Source organism: Ictalurus punctatus, chromosome 6 (genome assembly GCF_001660625.3).
Source record: "Ictalurus punctatus breed USDA103 chromosome 6, Coco_2.0, whole genome shotgun sequence".
Taxonomy (NCBI): domain Eukaryota; kingdom Metazoa; phylum Chordata; class Actinopteri; order Siluriformes; family Ictaluridae; genus Ictalurus; species Ictalurus punctatus.
The window spans coordinates 16,262,801-16,282,977 of NC_030421.2; the positions used below are offsets into that span (position 1 = coordinate 16,262,801).

General features: G+C 39.5%; 1 protein-coding gene across 2 annotated transcripts in view; it reads right to left on the minus strand.

The window, feature by feature from the left end:
• The window catches only part of pdia5 (protein disulfide isomerase family A, member 5), a 55,349-nt gene that overhangs the window by 1,221 nt on the left and 33,951 nt on the right, over positions 1 to 20,177 (minus strand). For both annotated transcript variants that reach the window (XM_017469507.2, XM_017469508.3), the window contains exons 11-17: positions 17,843 to 17,979; positions 16,134 to 16,204; positions 14,226 to 14,389; positions 11,003 to 11,133; positions 6,668 to 6,738; positions 1,104 to 1,238; positions 1 to 972 (exon numbers count right to left, since the gene is read on the minus strand). The exon at positions 1 to 972 is cut by the window's left edge and continues 1,221 nt beyond it. In XM_017469507.2, the coding sequence (XP_017324996.1) occupies positions 892 to 972; positions 1,104 to 1,238; positions 6,668 to 6,738; positions 11,003 to 11,133; positions 14,226 to 14,389; positions 16,134 to 16,204; positions 17,843 to 17,979 (790 nt within the window). In that variant the 3' untranslated portion in view covers positions 1 to 891. The remainder of the gene's footprint in view (positions 973 to 1,103; positions 1,239 to 6,667; positions 6,739 to 11,002; positions 11,134 to 14,225; positions 14,390 to 16,133; positions 16,205 to 17,842; positions 17,980 to 20,177) is intronic.

Here is a 20,177-nt window from a genome sequence, read left to right on the forward strand (position 1 = left end):
CGTAAGGATTCACATTGGGTCTGACTGTGGTGTTTAATACATTTTAATAGGGCTCCTGACCATATTTAAGTGAAACTATGGAAATTGATTATCAGGGATAAACAGGAACGAAAAATACATCAACTAAGTTGGGGCTCAGTTTATCCTTCACCACTAAATTACACTTTTGGCATCTTTCTTCTTCTTTTTTTTTTGTATTTATTTTCCCACAGCTGAAAATCAATCACACATAACAATACAAGGAACAACGAAGCTACGAGCTTCAACACACAATTTCTTATTTGCTCTGTTGTATTTTGGCCCCACAAAATCTCAAATAGTTCTGGGTGCACCGCACCCCTTGAATAAAACATATTCAAACATTTAAGGCCACAAATTTGAGCTACATTTTTCCTTTTCTTCTATTGTGTTTCTAGTCCAGGATGCCACGTTTATTGTACAAAAATACTCAAACAGGTGATTGTTTACATTATGGGTCCTCTTTACAAAGGTGGGAATGGCAATAATAAAGGAGACTGTCAGTGTCAAGGAGAGCTGACAGGTTGACTTATGTAAAGTAGCTGTAAGTGTCCGCTTCACCCAGAAACCACCGGTCACTAAGAGCTGTAGAGCAAGTGGTCAGTATTGCATAGATTTAAGATGTAGTTTGATTAACTGTCACAGTATTTGAGAGCAATTGTCCTTGTCATCAAATGTCTATGGAAAAAAAAACCAAAGCCAAGTCTCGAGTGGTCTTGTGGCTGAACATTGGTATTACAAACATAAGGCTGTATAAAAATATCCTCTCTTTAAGCTGAGGTGTTCACATGTGTGGCATCAGTGCTGGAAGGTCCCTGCCCAGTCACAGTGCAATGACAGGCTCCTCCCCTGTTTATAGCCACACCCACATTCTTAGAGCTCCTCCTTTCGCTTTCCCACCTTCTCTTGGTCACGCCCTCTTAGGCTTCGCATGAAACTGGTGAATCCAACCTCCTGTGGAAAGCATGCATAAATAAAAACTTACACGAAACATGAAAATAAAGGAACAATTACAATTCCTATTAAATACGGAAGACTTGATGAATAATTTCATCTATTTAAACGTATGAAATGAAGTGACTCACTCCTCTCTCTCCGTTGTATTTTTCACTGAATTTGCCATAATTGTAGTAGTTAAAGGTTGGATAGCCTTCTACACCCTCTTGCTTACACAACTCATGGTTCTGGCCTTTGGTGCAATCCACAGCAGCATACACAATCTGAAAAGTGGAGAGAGAAAAAAAAAAGTGTGACTTATCCCTATTCAAACACTGTCAGCTGCTTAACTACTCTTAATACATTAACGCTTATTTACACTAACTAGACAGCACGTGTGTAAGATGCTGGTATGTAGACTGTATTTGGCATGGTGTGACACTACACTATCTGTCCATAGACCAGCTGTTTACTCACCCTAATCCCACAAAGCCCAATAAGATGTTTGGGCTCAGGGAATGATTTACTGTCTGCAGAGGGAGTGAACAGATTTGCCAAGCACATGGACAGTATTCAATGATGATAAAATAGACTGTCTACAATAATGCGGACAATCTACCTTTAGTTCATTTGGGGGAAGAAATGTATTAATAAAGCTATAATATATGGCCAAAGTGCACTACCAGTCAAAAGTTTGTGGACACTTGGCTGAAATGAAGGTGTATGATTAAGCGCACGGTGGCTTAGTGGTTAGCACATTCGCCTCACACCTCCAGGATCAGGGGTGCGATTCCCACAGTGGCCCTGAATGTGCGGAGTTTGCACAACCCTGGAGTTGGAGTTGGAAACCCCCGTGCTGAAACTTCCATTTCTTCCAGTTTCCTCCCCTAGTCCAAAGAAATGCATGTAGGTAGGCTGATTGGCATGTGTATGAATGGGTATGTGAATGTGTATGCGATGGATTGGCACCCTGTCCAGGGTGTACCCTGGCTCGTGCCCCATGCTCCCTGGGATAGGCTCCAGGTTTCCCCGTGACCCTGAAGGAAGGATAAGCGGTATAGAAGATGGATGAATGGTGTATGATTAAATGCTTGAAGACAAAAATATAATTGTGTCAACGTATTCATTTCTTTCATTAGAAACGTTACATAACATTTATTTATTTGTAAATGGATGACTTGGAGCGAAATATTCCGAAAAGCAGCCAGTAAGTGTCCAGTGTAGGTGTGAACTCCTTTAATACTGTTTAAAAAGCATCTCAGGGGGATTCCTCAAGAAACCGGTTGAGAAAATGCCAAGAATACATTTCTGCAAGTTCTAGGCAAAAAGGGGGTTTACTTTGAAGATGCTAAAATATTTAATTATTTTGATTTATTTTGGATTTTTTAAATCACAACATAATTCCCACAGTTCCATTTATGCTATTCCAGAGTTTTGACACCCATATGTGTGTTTACCCCCAAACTCTTGCCACACAGTTGGAAGCACACAATTGTACAGAATGTCTAAGATTTCCCTTCAGTGGAACGAATGGGCCCAATCATGTTCCAGCATTACAATGCACCTGTGAACAAAACAAGGTCAAAGAAGACATGGTTTGCCAAGATTGGAGTGGAAGAAGTCAAGTGACCTGCACAGAGCCCTGACCTCAACCCCACTGAATACCTTTGGGATGAATTGGAACAACAAAACCTGCACACCAGGCCTTCTTGCCAGACATCAATACCTGACGTGTAGTGTAAAACGTTCCCAGAAGAGTGGAGGCTGTTATAGTAGCAAATGGGGGAACAAACCTTGGAATAGGTTGTTCAACAAACACAGATGATTGTGATGGTTAGGTGTCCACGTACATTTGGTCATATAGTGTATTTAGTAACCGTTTATAATAATCACACTAATCGTGCCAGTACTGGCTAGTGCATCAGAGTCAAAGCTCTATCAAAATGGAAGCTTTAAATCTAAAAAGGTATAATAAGTGAATTTACACTGATCGAAAAATACATGTCCAGTTAAGAAAAGGGTCTTGATAAAATCACAATTACGGTTATTGGTAAAGCTTCCAGGTGGTGCAACAGAAAAGCTTTTGCCCAATCTGCACAAGTTCCAATCCTGGCTGCTGCAATTCAAACAAAACTGCCCAGGAGGGAATTACACAATAAAGGGATGGCATTATAGACACTGCCCCGTCCATCAGAGCGACAGTAACCAATTGTAAGCGCCTGTGAGCTAATGTATGAACTGGACAGAAGAAGGGAGATAGGTATAAACGGAGGCCATAGACAGCTCCAAATGGGAGGGTCTGCTCCAAATGGGTGGAACTTTAGCCCCAAGTAGGCTGTACAAACCTCAAGAGGACTCTGATTGGTTACTGTAGTATCTGTCATGTAAATTAAGCTGTCAGCTGTGTTTTTTTTTCCAGAGGCAATATGACTCGACTGAGTTAAACGGGCAAACTTGCAGTTTTTTAATGTTAAACATTGACACACTGAATTCCCAGATTATGAACAATCAACAAAGGGAAGTGTATTTTATTTGTTAAATTACCCTTTTTTTTTTTTAATCTGTTTTATAATGTGCTTGCAGTGTATGTACCAGGTTACGCTGGTAAAGGCAGACGAGGCGAGCTCCAGGGCATTTACACCGAAGCATTTTAACCAGGATAGTGCAGTTTCTCATGCATGCAATCCAACTGCGCTAATGAGTAATGTCATTGTATATGCAGAGAAAATACATGGCACCCGTCATCACTATGGACTGTAAATATATGTCAAATTTAGTTGTTATTTCTGAGAAACTTGCACATACTTGCACATAAGGAAAAGTTTACCTAAAAAAAATAAAATAATAAAAATCACTGAGCAATAAAAAATTGTTGGTTATAATGTTGTTACACATTCACCTCACTGAATGTAGTTATCTCTCATTTTAAATTTGTTTCCATCTTGAATTTTAAAATTCATATTTAAATATTAGACAATTATTATATTGACTTCAATCTTCAAATAGAATGACATTGGACATGCATACAATAATGACAAAGCTGTAAGAAATGAAATTAAAACTACAAGAAAAAGTGTTGATATTAAGTTTTAAATCAGTCATCATTTATCACTGCGCACCTTTGCACTTGGAGCGATTGGGGATTTATGCATATTTGCCATCACTTCTGGATTTTCTCCTCAGTTCTGCTCATTAGTAAAATCCCACCTACTTGTGGTGTAAGTACCTCCCACTTTGTGCTAAGTACCTCCCACTTGGCACTAAGTACCCCCCACTTGGAGGTCTCCAGGCTACAGCGATACATACTTGGAAGAAGGCAATTAGTGCTTTTAAGTTAACAATTAGTCTGTTCTCACACACACACACACACACACACACACACACACACACACACACACACACACACACAGGTGAAACATGGATTAATTGATTAACACAGTAGTGAAATGTACAAATGCCACTTGAACAATATTTTGCCTTTTGTCTTCTGCATTGGACGGGGCATGAGTGCGTTTCATTCTTCTAAGCATGTGAACATTTTAATTAGTCAGTCAGAAAGCATGCCAAGAAAAGCCTGGGGCCGAGTTATTAAACCTTTATAGACATGGAAAGTAAAATCTCCAATGTCTTAATAATGTGAATCAGCCTGCCGAAATTACAATATGTGCATCCACATCAAGAAAATAAATGCACAGAAAGGACAGTGATGAAAAAAAGATGTTTTTACATAAGCAAGCTCAGAATGAGTGGATCCGCTTAAAATCCTGACATGGAAATCCTGTGATCCTCAAGAACATCCTGTTTCTGACTCTGAAAAGCGTAATAATAGGAATCATGCTCCTTCTAGAGTATACACACTTGGTGACAGCCTATATAGCCTTTAGACATTCAGGAGGACATTTAGGAGGAATCGGAGGGTCAAGCACAATCAGGCTAATCAAAGCAGTTCGAGACGTCCCGCTAAATAATGATCTCAATGAATTTATTGTTCATTTATTCATAAAGTGAGGATATCTATCAGAGTTCCACAGTACTGATAAGACAAAGCAGAGTTGCAGGGAAACGCTGTTTCCAGGCAATTCAGCTACTGATTCCCATACACTTGCTTTATGACTGCATGGATAAGATCAACAGTAGAATCATTCTCCAAGAGGAAACGCCATCATGTACTGGCAACGGTTTCATCAGGTGGCCTCGAGTTGAATAATCGTTAATGAAGGATCTTGTTATCCGCATCAGGTACTAATGATCAGCTTTAAGAAAAACAAGAGCCATAGTAAACGGCTAATTAAACAGCCTGATGTGGCTTAGTATACAGCAGGCTCATTACTGTTGCAACAAAGAACCTTTGAAATAAGTAAGCCACAGACCTATTTGTGTTTGCTCACATTCAGTTCAAATCAGCGAATGAAAAATCAGGGAACTAACAAAGCTTTACACATTAAATCCAGCGTTTCTTCCCACTGTAGGAGCTTGTGTTGAACTGGGCCACTTACACTTGTTTGCTTGCTATAAACAACACAGTGTACCATCAGAGTACACCATGATGCTGCATTATAAATCAGGAGAATGGAAAGTCAGGCACTTGGCTGTTATCTACACACTTGCCACACATACTAATGCACAGTCTAAGAGAGAGAAAGGCTAAAGGATGAAAAAGGATGAACTCTGGGGAAAATCAAGGGAAGCCTATATGGTAGCAAACAAAGCAGGAACAAATGACTTTCAAGAACAATTCAGCCATTATTCTGATTTTAATTAAGACAATTTAATTAAAATCCAATTCCTGTGTGATCAAGGGTCCTCCTGATGCTCTGTTACAGAATCCAGCTCTATTGATAAAGAAATGGTTTTGGCACTTTCTCACATTAATCAACTGACTGCCAAATGAACTCACCAGACATACACGTTATCCATTTCAACTCATCAGAACACCAGCAGATGGAGCTTTTTCTATATACAATATTTCCTGTACAGGGTCACAGACCTGCAGATAAATACTGTTTCCTACAAGACTCACAATATGAGTGAGGACCGTCAGGGCGTTAACGGGAATTCAGAGTGAAAGCAGCCAGCTGCCTTGGCGAAGCGACTCTTCTAATCCTACTCCATTGCGTAACAATCGTGTGCAAGTGCAAATTTACGAGCCATCAGAAGGTTAAAGATGAATGACATCATGCATGATGCATTTCAGCCATTTGCCAGCAACAATTTAAGGTCTTGGTTTGGTGACTAGTGATGAATGAAGTCACGAATTATTCTCCGAGGCATTTCAGAGGCGGGTCAGCTGTTTGGAGGGATCTTGAAAAGATAGTTAGAGAGAATTAAAAGTGCTGGACAGTGAAAATGGAAAAGAACGAGGAACCGAAAACGGTTTCATGTGGAAAACATTAAAGAACTCAGCAGGGAGTTTAAAAGTTAGAATACCAGCACTGTTTCAGAAATATGCTTGAACATAAACACATGAAAAGCAGATGTCTATTCACATACACTGCATGCACTGCACATGTTACCGATCCTACGCTCTTAGGATTTGAGAGCTAAAAGGGTGGCATGAGAATATGAAGTTCAGGGGGTAAGAAACAAGACCTTGAAGAATTCTAAGCGATTACAGATGGAGTATGTCTGACGATGGCACCTGACAAAAAAAGTAAGGACAGGAAGACACGACGCGAGCGAGCGGAAGATTCTTTTTCATGAGATTGTGTCTCACCTTGCGGTCTTCTTTGAAAGTCTCGGCAGCTGTAATGAAGTGGGGGACGGCATTCTTACAGTGCGGGCACCCTGCAGAGAAAAGCAGGTCATTATTTCATCTTAGCCAACCGAACTGAATTTCATCTCAGCCAGCAGGGTACAGAGAAAATCTTGTGATGCTTCCTATCAAAGCAAAGGCCATAAATAGGCAAGAGTGCATCCATAGGAAAATAACAGTGATGAAGTACAGAACGTAAAAACACAAGGACAACAAGGTATTTCAAGAGATCAGCAACGTCCTCCAAAAAAAAAAAAAGAAGGAAAAAAAAAAGAAGAAAAAACAAACCCTGTGAAACGTTCATATTAACTTTTTACTGTTTTACTAGCACATACTACACTTATTATTGTTTATATCGGAGATACTCCATAAAAACCTTCACCTTCTCATCAAACGTAACTATTTCAACTTTCCTTTTTGGCCCATACCTTATGTAAGCAATAAAACAAAAACAGGATGTGTTGTTATAGGAAAATAATCGAGGACTGGGTTCTGTGATGCCCAATGTTTTCCAGTTTCATTTTTATTGAAAATTTCTGCTGAACTAAACATTTCTACTGATGCCCAACGTTGTTTATTTTCCTATAACAGCATTCTCTGAAGTGTTCGATTCCTCTTATACAAAAATGAATTTGTAGAAATGTTCTGCCTAATTTAGTCTTGGCCAATTCCCACACCGGTTAGGTCTCCCCTATAATATGACGGCTACCGATCCGAGAGTGTGAAAGCTATCACGTGCTTCCTCAGAGACGTCTGAAGCCAATTAACTGTATCTTTTCTGCTGCTCATGTTGCAACACAGGGTGGCGTGACACACTCAGGGAAAAAAGCGCCCTGTTCTTCATGCATGAGCTCACAGATGCCCATGATCACCTAGTGTTGGTGTTGATTGATAGGGGAGAGAGGGTTGCCATCCCTCCCTCCCCGACAGTACAGCCTCTTGTGCACTTGGACCTTGTTTTCCACTAAACAAGTTACTTCCTGTTACACTGTCAGTATTTGAACTTGTGATCTCTGTATGATAGGGGCGAACGATTTTCTGTCGGGCTACTTGAGAGCTATAGTTACGTTACAAGTTGTGGAATGTCCAGTTGCTTCCTGTTATAACTTGCATTATAGCACCGATATACAGGCATGCGAAATCTCCTTACGAAAGCTTCATCATGACATGGATCACACATTTATATTTGTTAAATAACAAAACACTTTTAAAATCGGTTTATTGTCGTATGACATCCGCCATACAAGTCCCTGCGTTTTAGCCGTTACTATAGAAATTATAGCACATTAATATGAGCTCATTAATAAAAATCTGTGATTTGCTTTTGCAGCACTACTTTGGTATAAATGGCATTAGCTACCACTGTAATCTGGGTTTTCAAATTAAAGTCATTACAGCTTCACAAACCACTGCACTTAAACGCCACCTGATGCTAAACTAATGATGCTTGGCGTCCCGGACAAAGGTCTGCTTGTGTGCATAACACGGCTCCTAATTTCAGAAGCACGGCAGTCATTAGAATAATGAAGCATAAATCTGCTGACCCTCCTATTGGCTCGTGCAGCTATTACACTAGAAACAGAGAAAGTTTCCAAACTTCCAGGCCCGTGTCAGGTCTATTCGACCCTGCTTTTCCATCCACGTCCCTCACGCACTCCAAATAAGAATCTGGACAGCAAGCAAAAGCTGCACTTGAACTTACATAGAAAGCACTTAAAGGAAACTTGCCCTTGCATCTAATGAATACCCTCTGAAAAGGCTATTCTCTTTCTCTCTCTCCAGTCATATATAAGGAGAAAGGGAAGGGAAAATGGAGAAATCTGCCTGGTCATACATAACTGTACATTTTTGTATTGAAGGAGGCAGAACCATCAGCACCCCATTGAGCAGGAAGCCACTGACTTCCTGTAGCCTCCCGTAGTAAATTCAAGTCCTTGATGCTCACGTACAAGACCTTGTCTGGAACAGCACCCCCCTACCTCAACACTCTCCTGAAGGCTTACGTTCCCTCATGCAATCTGCGATCGATTAATGACTGCCGCTTAGTAGTGCCTACTCAGTGTGGCTCAAGGTCCCTTTCCAGAAGTTTCACACCAAGTGTCCTTCAGAGGTGGAATGAACTTCCAACCTCAATCCGGACCGCAGAATCTCTCACCATCTTCAAAAAACAGCTAAATACCCACCTCTTCTGTGAACACCTAACCAACCCCTAAAATGCCAACCCCCACATTATCCTTAAAAAAAATAAAATAACAAAAAAAATAATAATAAAAAAAAACACACACTCTGTCTCGTACACCTCTACTCTGCGCACTTTGCTTTTCTAGAACTCAATTATAAATCTTGTACAGTAGCACTACATGTATTGTTCTCTGCTTGATATATCACTTCGCTTGTATTTCCTTATTTGTAAGTCACTTTCGATAAAAGCATCTGCTAAATGAATAAATATAAATGTAAAATGTATTAGAACAAAGCAAATGGTGAAAAGATAATCCACTAACCTTAACCATAATAGGTGCCACAGATTTTCTAAATTCTGCACAAATATATCTAAAAATAATATTTTGCTCACGCTCAGAGAAAATGCTCGTTAGGGTTTAAGCTTCACAGTTCGACAATAACAATGTGTGCTTCCATGATGTTTTAGAGAAATATAATGAAATAAGGACGAATAGTGGGATAAATAATCCGTTCTTAGCTGTATTTTTATTCAACCGAAATTAACACTGCCAAACTGTTCGGAGTGTCTGGTTAAAAAAAACAACAAAAACAAACAACAACATAAAACATAGCTTATAGCTTAGGGCAGCCGTTAAAATGACATTAAAACTTAAAAAATGACTTTCATCTTTGAACATATTTGAATATGAATGAGCCATTCTTGCGTCACCTTGTTAATCAACTAAAATATTTATAACCCGATTTGATCATAATTGTATCATGTTTTAGATTTGCTTTAGTTTTTGCATGCACTGTTTTCCTGGGTAATAATCTGCCAGCATAAACCTGTCATAACACAGGAATATGCAATTTTTCTGTTCTTCAAACGCTGTCCAACACAATTAGGCTGAACCCTGATTGGCCTTCTATTCACTATAAATACACACTACACAGAATCTCATATAATGACATGAAATACATGAAATTTCTAACACGCATACATTGGAGTCACTGTCTATCTGTTGCCTAATTTTAAATGTATTCTTACTAGGCAAATAAATCTTTTGCACTACACAGATTATATAAGATGATTTGTAGGACATGTATTCAATTTGAAATTTGCTCAGTAATTTCAAACCTACATGAATACATTTAGCCAACACCTTTAGAAAACACACTTTGATAAGAGTCACGTCAGACCTAGAAACAGGTAACAAATAAATATAACAACGGACAGGAAGCGTTAAAAGAAAGAGATTTCCTTTACTTCTAATACTTTTACATTTATCATAAAGGTTACAGAACAGTTAAAGAGCAGTCTTGAATAGACTATCTTGGGCCATTGGAAAATAAACGCAGGGTTCCGGGGAAGAACAAGCATTTAATTCAATAGCGGTGCTTTTGTAACAATTAACTAATTGTCTGAGGGCATTAAAGTTGTCACATTTTATGAAACAGTTTAATCACACAAATCCCTTAATAGATGTGTGTTGGACAAAATGCTACACAAATCCGGGAAAAAGAAAGCGCTGGGAAAATGAAAGCTCTCAGTTAAATCTTTGAAGCCTCTATCAAAGGAAGCTGAAGACGTCTTTTGTAGGAGCACCGTGTGAAACTGCTGCTGTAGCAATAATTTCCTAAATTATTTTCCTGTGCTTCTTTCTGTTGTTCATAAATATTTAGCACAATTCCCCAAGTAATGATAGTAGAACGAAATTAAAAACCCATGCTGTGAAGTGTGTCATTTTAATAGCCGCCTGGTGGAACACTAACCTGTTGTTATGGTGTTTATTCATGTAATGTCTAATTATATGAGCATAATATGATTACATAGTCATTGCTATAAGTAAAGCTAATTAGGGTTGTGCCAAAATACAAAGGTGACAGATTCAAAAGAACAGCACAGTATGCATTTTAGACTAAATAATTTTGACCGTTCAATACCTTAGGTTTAAACAACAACAACAATAATAATAATAAATTTCAATCTGGCCTTTTTTCTAATGCCTTAGAGGTGCATCTTACTTTTAATTGAGGTTTCCACAGTTCTGTGGGGTTTTAATTCTAAGCATTTAATTGATCCTAGAGACACAACGTAGCATCATCGAGACATTAGGAAAGCAGACAACTTACAAGGAGCGTAGAACATGACCAGGGCGTGCTTCTTCTTCTTGAGAGCCTCCCTGAAGTCTTCAGCCCCGAGGTGACTCACGCTGGATGGCTTCTCCTCCCATGATTGCTCAGGAGGAGGGGGAGCCTGTGGGCTGAGAGAAACAGAGAAGAGGGGGAAAAAAAGAATCACGATACAGTACGTACATAAAAGAGTGCAATACTTGAAAGGTGTCTGTGAGCTGGAACAATTAATAGTGCAAATTAACATTTCCATAATTACACATACTTGCTTTATATTATAAGCCAGTGCTCAGAACTGAACAAAGCATTGTGAATTACAAAAATAAACAAACAGATTAAAAAAAACAAACAATATGCACTATATGGCCAAAGGTTGGTGGACATCTGACCATCACACTCATATGTGCTTGTCGAACATCCCATACCAGATTTAGTTCCTCCTTTGCTGTTATAATAGCTTGCTGTGGGGATTTGCCCGTTCATCCACAAGAGTCCACATTAGTGGGATCAGACACTGATTTCAGGTGAGGAGGCCTGGGACACAGTCAGCATTCCAGTTCATCCCAAAGGTGTTCAGTGGGATTGACGTCACTTGACTTCTTCCACTCCAACCTTGGAAAACCATGTCTTCATTGCTTTGTGTACAGGGGCATTGTCATGCTGGAACATGTTTGGGCTTTTTAGTTCCAGTGAAGGGAAACTGTAATGCTACAGCATACAAAAAGACATTCTATACAATTTTGTGCTTCCAACTTTGTGGCAAGAGCTTGGGGAACAACCACATGTGGGTGTAATGGTCAGGTGTCCACAAACATTTGACCATATAGTGTATATCGCTGTGATTACATAACTAATGCCAACTTGGCATTGGCCTGACTCCAAACACACACAGTGCCCTCCACCAATATAAGTAAACATGAGCAAGGAAGGCTGTGAAAAATTGTCTTTATTGTTTAACCTTTTGTTAAAAAAAATTACACAAATAATCTGCTCTCATGGATATCAAACAATTGCAAACAAAACACAGGTTTATCAAAAAAATGTATATTCCCGATGATATTTTACATTTTTCTTAGTACACCTGGGTGACTAGGAACAGGAAATTGTTCAGGGGTATAAATATGAGGCAACACAAAGGCCAAATTCCCTTAGTCATTTATAAGAATGGCTAAGACCAAGGAATATAGCTGTGATGTGTGACAAAAGGTTGTTGAGCTTCACAGAATCATGGCAATAATTACGAAGTTCTAGTCAACCGGAAATGTTATGAATTAACCTGGAAGAGGACGTGTGTCTATATTGTCTCAACGCACTGTGAAGAGGATGGTTCAAGTAGTCAAAAATCTCCAAGGATCACAGCTGGAGAATTGCAGAAGTTCTCCAAAACTACAATCTGAAGTCACCACAAGTTATTTGGAAGGATTTCAAGAAAAAAGCCTCTACTCTCATCCAAAAACAAACTCAAGCGTCTTCAGTTTGCCAGACACTACTGGAACTTCAAATGGGATCGGGTTCTATGGTCAGATGAAACCAAAATAGAGCTTTTGGCAATAAAAAGAGGTTGCCATATGGAAGAAAAAAAAACCCTCATGTCCACGGATAAATATGGTGGTGGCTCTTTAATGTTTTGGAGCTGTTTTTCTGCCAGAGGACCTGGACATTTTGTTAGGATACATGGCATCATGGACTCTACAAAATATCAACAGATATTAAATGAATACCTGACTGCCTCTGCCAGAAAGCTTAAAATGGGCCGTGGTTAGATCTTCCAGCGGGACAATTATCCAAAACATACATCAAAATCAACACAAAAATGGTTTACTGACCACAAAATCAAGGTCCTGCCATGGCCATCCCAGTCCCCTGACCTGAACCCCATAGAAAACCTGTGGGGTGAACTGAAGAGAAGAGTCCACCAGCATGGACCTTGAAATGTGAAGGATCTGGAGAGATTCTGTGTGGAGGAATGGTCTCAGATCCCTTGCCATGTATTCTCCAACCGCATCAGGCATTATAGGAGAAGACTCAGAGCTCAAAGTAGCACAAAGTATAGATTAAAAGGCTGCCAATAATCGTTGCACACCAATATTTAACCTTTTTTTTTTTGGATAAACCTGTGTTGTGTTTGCAATTGTTTGATATCCATGAGAGCAGAGTATTTTTGTGAATTTTTTTAACAAAAGATCAAAATGTTAAACAATAAAGACAGTTATTCTCGGCCTTATTTGCTCATATTTACCAAGAGTGCCAATATTTGTGAAGGGCGCGGTACGACCTAACACGAACACTTGCCTAAAATTGGCAATGGGGAAAAAAAACAAAAAACTGAAGTTTCAGGTCTTTCAGGTTTTTTGTTATGTGCAGAAGTGGCCTTGTCACAGATGCTCACACATCACAGAGCCACACGCACACACACACACACACACACACACCAGCAGCTACTGTTCACCCCCAAGGTCCCCCCCAGGGACAAGAACAGGCACAGTCCTTTTTTGCTCAGGGCTGGAAAAGTCATGGTAGTGACTGATTGAAGTCAAGCACCGCTGAACATACACCCAAGTGTGTGAGTGAGCAAGTTGCCACAGTAAAAAACAGTCACATCCACTCTTTAGTCCACTGAGAGTCCATGCCTAATCTAGAATGAGTCAAAGTTTATAGCCTCTGCATTATTAGAGCCCAGAGCACATGGAAACAACCCATGGACCTGCTCTACCTTTCCAGGATGCATTTTTCTTCTAGGAGAGACAACGTCTAAGGAATTCTTCATCTGGAAAATCATTCTGTATTCAACATGAATTCAGTGGGAAGACACTGTGACATCTTTTCAGTATTTATGATGGCTCAAATATTTGTGTATATATCTTGGCAGCATTGACAGTTTCAGCATGGAGTCTGGGGGAGTTTCATCCTTCCTGCATCATCTTTTCCGGAGCAGTCCCATTGCCCCAGGCACAAACACACATCAGCCATGGACAGACAGGAGAAAAACAACAGCATTTACCCGAGCTTTCCTCGCACATTTGGTGCTAAAAAGTTCCTTACACTTGCATTCATCGTTTCATATTATAGTAGAAATTAAAAAGATATGCATTAAAAAAAAAAAAAGTGTAACTAAATAAACTAAATATGCCAAAATGTGGCTCTGCAATTTTGCATGCTATGAACTTTAGGTTTTTCTCTCGAAAATGGTTAATGAGGCAAAACGGGGGGGGGGGAAGCTTACTTCTGCAGCCACTCGATGATCTTGTCTTTGGTCCGCAGCTGTGGTAGTGTATACTTCTCCTCTCCCTTCTCAAAGTACTTTACAGTAGGGAAGCCTGAGATCTTAAAGCGCTCAGCCACAGATTTATGGATGGTGGCGTCCACTGCTGCTAATACACCTGGACTCTGAGAACACACATACGGCACGTCACACAAAGAAAGTTATTTGCAAAGTAGCTTTTCAGCACATAGTCCGGCAGTATAAGGCCTTTTTAACGTTGACCGATTTCGATGGCTGGGGAGAAAACAGTTCAAGCTGAGCGAGACTCTGAGTTCATGCAGGTTCTGAGGAAGTGAGTAGCTGCAACTGACAGGGGAAAAACCTTCGAAGATTAAATTTCTTGAAATGTCACTGAGCATAAAAGCTGGGGCGTTAGACAGCTGCGAATTTGCATGCAGTGTATTACGGCAAATGCATGAACTTTTTGAACTTGAACTGGGCAATCTGAAAAATATATCTATACATATATATACACATATATAGACCAGGTGTAACAAAATAAAAAAAAATGAACAAAATTATTGACTAAAATAAACTAAAAAATTACATTTTTTAAACAATAAAAGTGCTCCTCTATTTCTTTACATTCGCTTTCTAAATAAAGACAATTTTTCACAGCCTTCGTTGCTCGTATTTACCAAGGGTGCCAATATTAGTGGAGGGCACTGTATATATGTTTCAGATTACCCAGCTAAATTTCATGTATCATCTGTTGTAATACGTTACATCTTACAACATGTGATGTGATTATAGATATATAGGTACTTTAATATTATTCGCATGACTGAAGAATGAAACGCTCGGTACAAGCTACATGAATGTGTCTGAAATGTAGATGCTCTCATTCAGATGGAAGTGGAAATGAGGAAAATAAGTGAGCTCAGCGCTCTCTAGGGAAAGGGGCGTAGTGGCTGGAGCACAACTGCTGTGTTAGATAATGCACAGCACCAGGCGCAGACTGGCCACTGGGAAGTTCGGGAATTTTCCCCTCTTGTCTTTTCTTCCCCCTAACCCTGGCATTATACATCCTATATACAGATATTCAATAAAATACATTAATTCTATTTTGTTTTTTTCCCCTTTCTGTACACACAAACATGGGAAGGAAAACCTTTAGGAAAAAAATTGTTCCATCGTTTTACATATTAACTTAACCCAAACAATACAAATGACCAGATTGTGTTTTTAAAAAAAATTTGATCGAGAAACACGCGTCAGTTTGAATTTGGTGCATCAAACAGCAAATTCCCGGGCTGATTTTTGCTGCCAGTCCACCCCTGTACAGCACCCTACCGGTGGTGGTGGAAGCCACTCTGAACGGCTCAAAGATACAGACTAATAAGGACAACATGAGGCTCTGGTAACTTTACTGGCCTCAAACTGCCCTGGAGTTTTAACTCCATGGACACACCCTGCTAATCACAACCACACTCCTTCCACATATTCACAAACACAAAACACAGCCAAAGAAGGATGTTTGTGAACCAGCCTTATTCATTCCAAATTTGGTGCTCAAAACAAATCATTAGTATTACGAGCACAAAACTGGACAGAACTGTGTTATCACTGTATAAAGCTGTTTGTGTATTTTTTATGAGCTCTCTTTGCATGATGGCACATTAGAATGGCTTGCTTTCATTAAACACATATGTAGGTTTCTATCTCTCAAACACACAATTTCAGACTTGAAATAATTTCATTAAGTACACAGTACCACCCATGTGCTCTCTCAAGCATAGTGACACTTTCTTCTCTTTCCTCATGAAGCAGATATGTTTCACAGGGCAGGTCGGCCTGCTCCGTCAGGGCCTCATATGGCGAGCATTTAGATTTCACAGATGTTTAAAACTGAAGCAAATGTGCACTCACATCTTCCTCTCTGTTGAGGATTTCGGCCGCTTCATCGTATTCAGGCTTCATCTTCTTACAATGGCCACACCCTGGAGGAAACATACAGCGCTGTCAAACAAAAGGCTACGGATGAAGACGAGGACGACGACACCGTAACGGCCTTCGATCGGACTCTGAGTTCTAATCATGATTTCTAACAATGTTTGGGGGGGAGAAAAATCTAGATTAGGTTAAAGCATTTGTGACTAGTTGTATTGTTTTGTACAAACCTGGGCAACAAGCCAGCAAACACTGACTGACAGGAGGGGAAAAAAGGATTTCTATTGAACTGCTCGTGAAAGTAGCTTTTGAAAGCTGAAACAGAACGGATTCTCTACGGCACGGTGGTATGTAAGCAATGAATTTTTTTTTTATAGTGAGAGATGAGACTAGGAGAGTGAGAGGAAGAGAGGTGTATATGAGACAGAGACAAGGTCAGTATATCTGTGTGTGTGTGTGTGTGCAGGCAAACTAGTAAATGAATGAACTCTGTACATTCTTTACATATTGCATGAAAAACCTAGATGAGTCCCATTAGATTGATTTATAAACTGAAGTTAACTAAAAGCACATCCCTGTGAGTGATAAATAACTACGCAAGGGCTGTAAATTACATAAGAGTTGTTTACTATCTGAACTGCAGGAACACAATCTCCAAAGCAGTCATAATGAGTGGGTTATTAAAACTAATGGTCGGCGTTCAGTTGGAAAAGCATTACTCTGCTCTTCTAATCACTTAAAGCTGAGAGTTTTCTGCACCTGTTATACACTCACACAGGGCTACGAACATAAACCTGTGCTAACTGGGCCAGTCATTACGGGTCACTGACTCAAAGTGACCATGAGGCTAAAAAAAAAAAAAGAATAATAAAAAAAGAGTACATTTACACACTTCATAAGTGCTCCAATATTGCTGAGTGGGTTGGGTAATAACCGGAGATGGGACACTGCATCCCACAGCCTTGCGGATTTATTACTCATATCCGTAAAAGGGCCAGAGGAAGCTGTTAAAGCATGTCTGTCTCTGAGAATTAAACAGAAGGAGAGTGAAAATGAAACCTGTGCATCCTTCTGTCAGTGACGTAAGCATGCATTCATTTTTGTGTCAGTATTTTGGCAGCACAGCTGAAGGCGAAGCGGTTCTCCGCGGCGAGGTTGCATGCAGTCGTTGAGTGTATTTTTATAAGCGAGGAGAGTAAGAGTTAGAGATAACGTGATGAAGACAGAGGTGTGTGCGTGGAGACAAGGTGGGATATATCCAGTGCTCGAAGACATGAATAAACATTCCGTCTCAGGTGTTTGATTTAAAATTTATGAGAGCTGAGACGGAGTCGGAGCTTGAAAATAGATAAATAAATAAATAATAATAAAAAAAAAAAACTCAAGTGACATAATTTAATAAAACAAGCCTGCCACGTTTTCATTATCATAAGTCATTATTTCCCCCCTGATATGATTTTTTAAATGTCTGATACAAAGTGATGGAAATAACGACATGCCACGGCTCTGCACAAGGCTGATCCACCGCTATCCTGGTATATACGGTCTGATAAGCAATAGTGAACATGGGGAAAGTCACGGGCGTGACTGCTACAATCTACGCTGCTCACCTAGAGAAATGTGAAAATGTGGACATGACTGCTAAACAGCCCGTGAGCACGAGACCCGAACAAGAGCCGAGAACTTACAGGGCGCATAAAACATGACCAGGACTGAGGGATGCTCCTCCAGAAACGTGTCAAAGGACTCGTCAGTCAGATGAAAGACAGCCGAGTCCGAATCTGCCCACGGTACCTCAGGGGTCTTGGGCTGAGGAGGCTGTGGGCTGAGAAAGAGAGAGAGAGCGAGAGAGAGAGAGCACATTAATACAAATTTTTTATACAATGAAATCTCAAGCTGTACACTCCTGGGCAAAAGAAAATCAAAAATGGGCCAAGTTTCTATTCCCCACAAAAGGATCCATTTAATGTTCGTGCACCTAACACAGCCTCTTATTAGCCTGTCTTACATCTGCAGGAGGCTATTAAGGGACAAACTGTGCTCTGGCGCAAATGTTTTTTTGACTGGTTCTGCATTTTCATTATTCCTGTGCGAAGTTAGCAGCAGTCTGCCACACAGACATCACAGGGGGGCATTGCTGCTTCAACAGTCTCTTTAAGCAGGGATGCAAACAGGTAAGGGGTAAGTAAAAAGTGAGAACATTGCAGGGATAGAGAAAACCTGCCACAACTGGTCCACGGAGAACTTGTGCTGTTGTCATGGTCAGGCACGAGACGTTCGTTTTTAGAAAAAAAATTATTATTGTTTTTTAGTAACTTGCATGTCACTTTTCACAAAATGAAAAAATAAACAAACAAACCAAAAAAACATCATTCTTTTGACATATTGTTGCAACATTTGACCAAAATCAAGATTGAATACATTCAGCCAAAATCTCATGTTATAAACGATGAAGTGTTCTGTGTAGGCTATTTAAGACTGGTTTATTAGACGGCAATGCTAAGCTAAACTGCAAACTGTTTGCCCTCAAAAAAAAAAAGAAGAAAAAAAAAGAAAAAAAAAAGGCATTTCTGTATGCCCTCTCTCGCCACCGTTCCATCTCAGACCTCAAATACATAAAATATTACCCTTTATACTGTAGACGTAGTTTTTAATGTAAAGAAAATGCTGTACTTATTGAAACAACCGGTTCTTTATTTATTTACCCTTGTACGATCACCGTTTACGTTCAGCGCCCAGCCCCCCCAACACTTTATCATCGGATCTACGCAAATCTCATAGGTCTCATTTGCATCTCAATCTCATTTGCATCTATGCTTTAAGTGAGAGCTAAATCCCACTGACGACACTATCAGCAGGTAGTCCAATGGCAATGTGGGTAATGTAGGAAACCATTAACCAAAGCTGACCATATCAATGAAATTTATATATATATATATATATATATATATATATATATATATATATATATATATATATATATATGAAACTCTTAGATGTCACTTCATCTCATATGTTCAGATCTCATATCATTATGTCATGTATTAATTTGTTATTAATAAGTTGCTCAGGGTGGATTTAAAAAAAAAAAAAGTCTGAATGGAACACATCCATGTGTAAAAAGCTGTTGGCAGATTTACCTCAAATTTAGATTGACACCTTTGCGAAAAAAATCTAAATACTACTCTGTATGAACGTATGTTGTTTCAGCATTTACCTGTTAAGTTTTTATTCATTGCTTAAAAAAAAAAAAAAAAAAAAAAAAAAACTATTTACTGCACATTTTTTTCTTTTTAGTAGTCTCTCTATTCAGATTTGGCTGGTTCCAATTTTTGTTTTTTTTTTTAATGCGATAAAGCAAATATAGCGTGTGCTGTGTTTGACACCGATGTTCCACTTCACTTTCAATTCTGGACATCTGCTCATAAATAATCCTGCTCCATGACCAACAGCCGATAATTGAGGGCGAGACACACTCACTCAACCTCTGCGTGCATTCACATTCTCTAGTGTTCTTGGACTAGCTCAAATAATACTCTCAAGACTGCAAAAAAGGTATGAGACGACGGGCAAAAACATCTTTAGGAAGATGGAACACACTCTTCTCTATAACAGGCGGACATGACCTTCTAGTTTTTGAAAAGATAAAGGCAGCTTAAATGAGCTTTAAGGTGCAGAGGTCTTTGTGCAGATGTTGTACAGGAAGACCTGTCAGCTCCAGCTGCAGCGTTTCATAACGGGACACAGTGGAGTTTTTAAATCCAAGTCGTTTCCTGACTGTGGCCAATTCACAACCATTTCAGACTACATCAGAACAAGTACTCCCGAGAGATGAATCAGCGGCCTTCCTGTAATAATCCTGTTGTGCGTTGCATAATAATATCATCAGGCCTTGTACTCAAAACAGGTGATTTAATTCTGCTTTGAATAACAATCCATTTGTGTCTTTCATTTTTAAAAGACACAAATGGAATAAATTCTGCTTATTTTTCTACTAGAAACCAAAATATCGCAGTGTTTTGT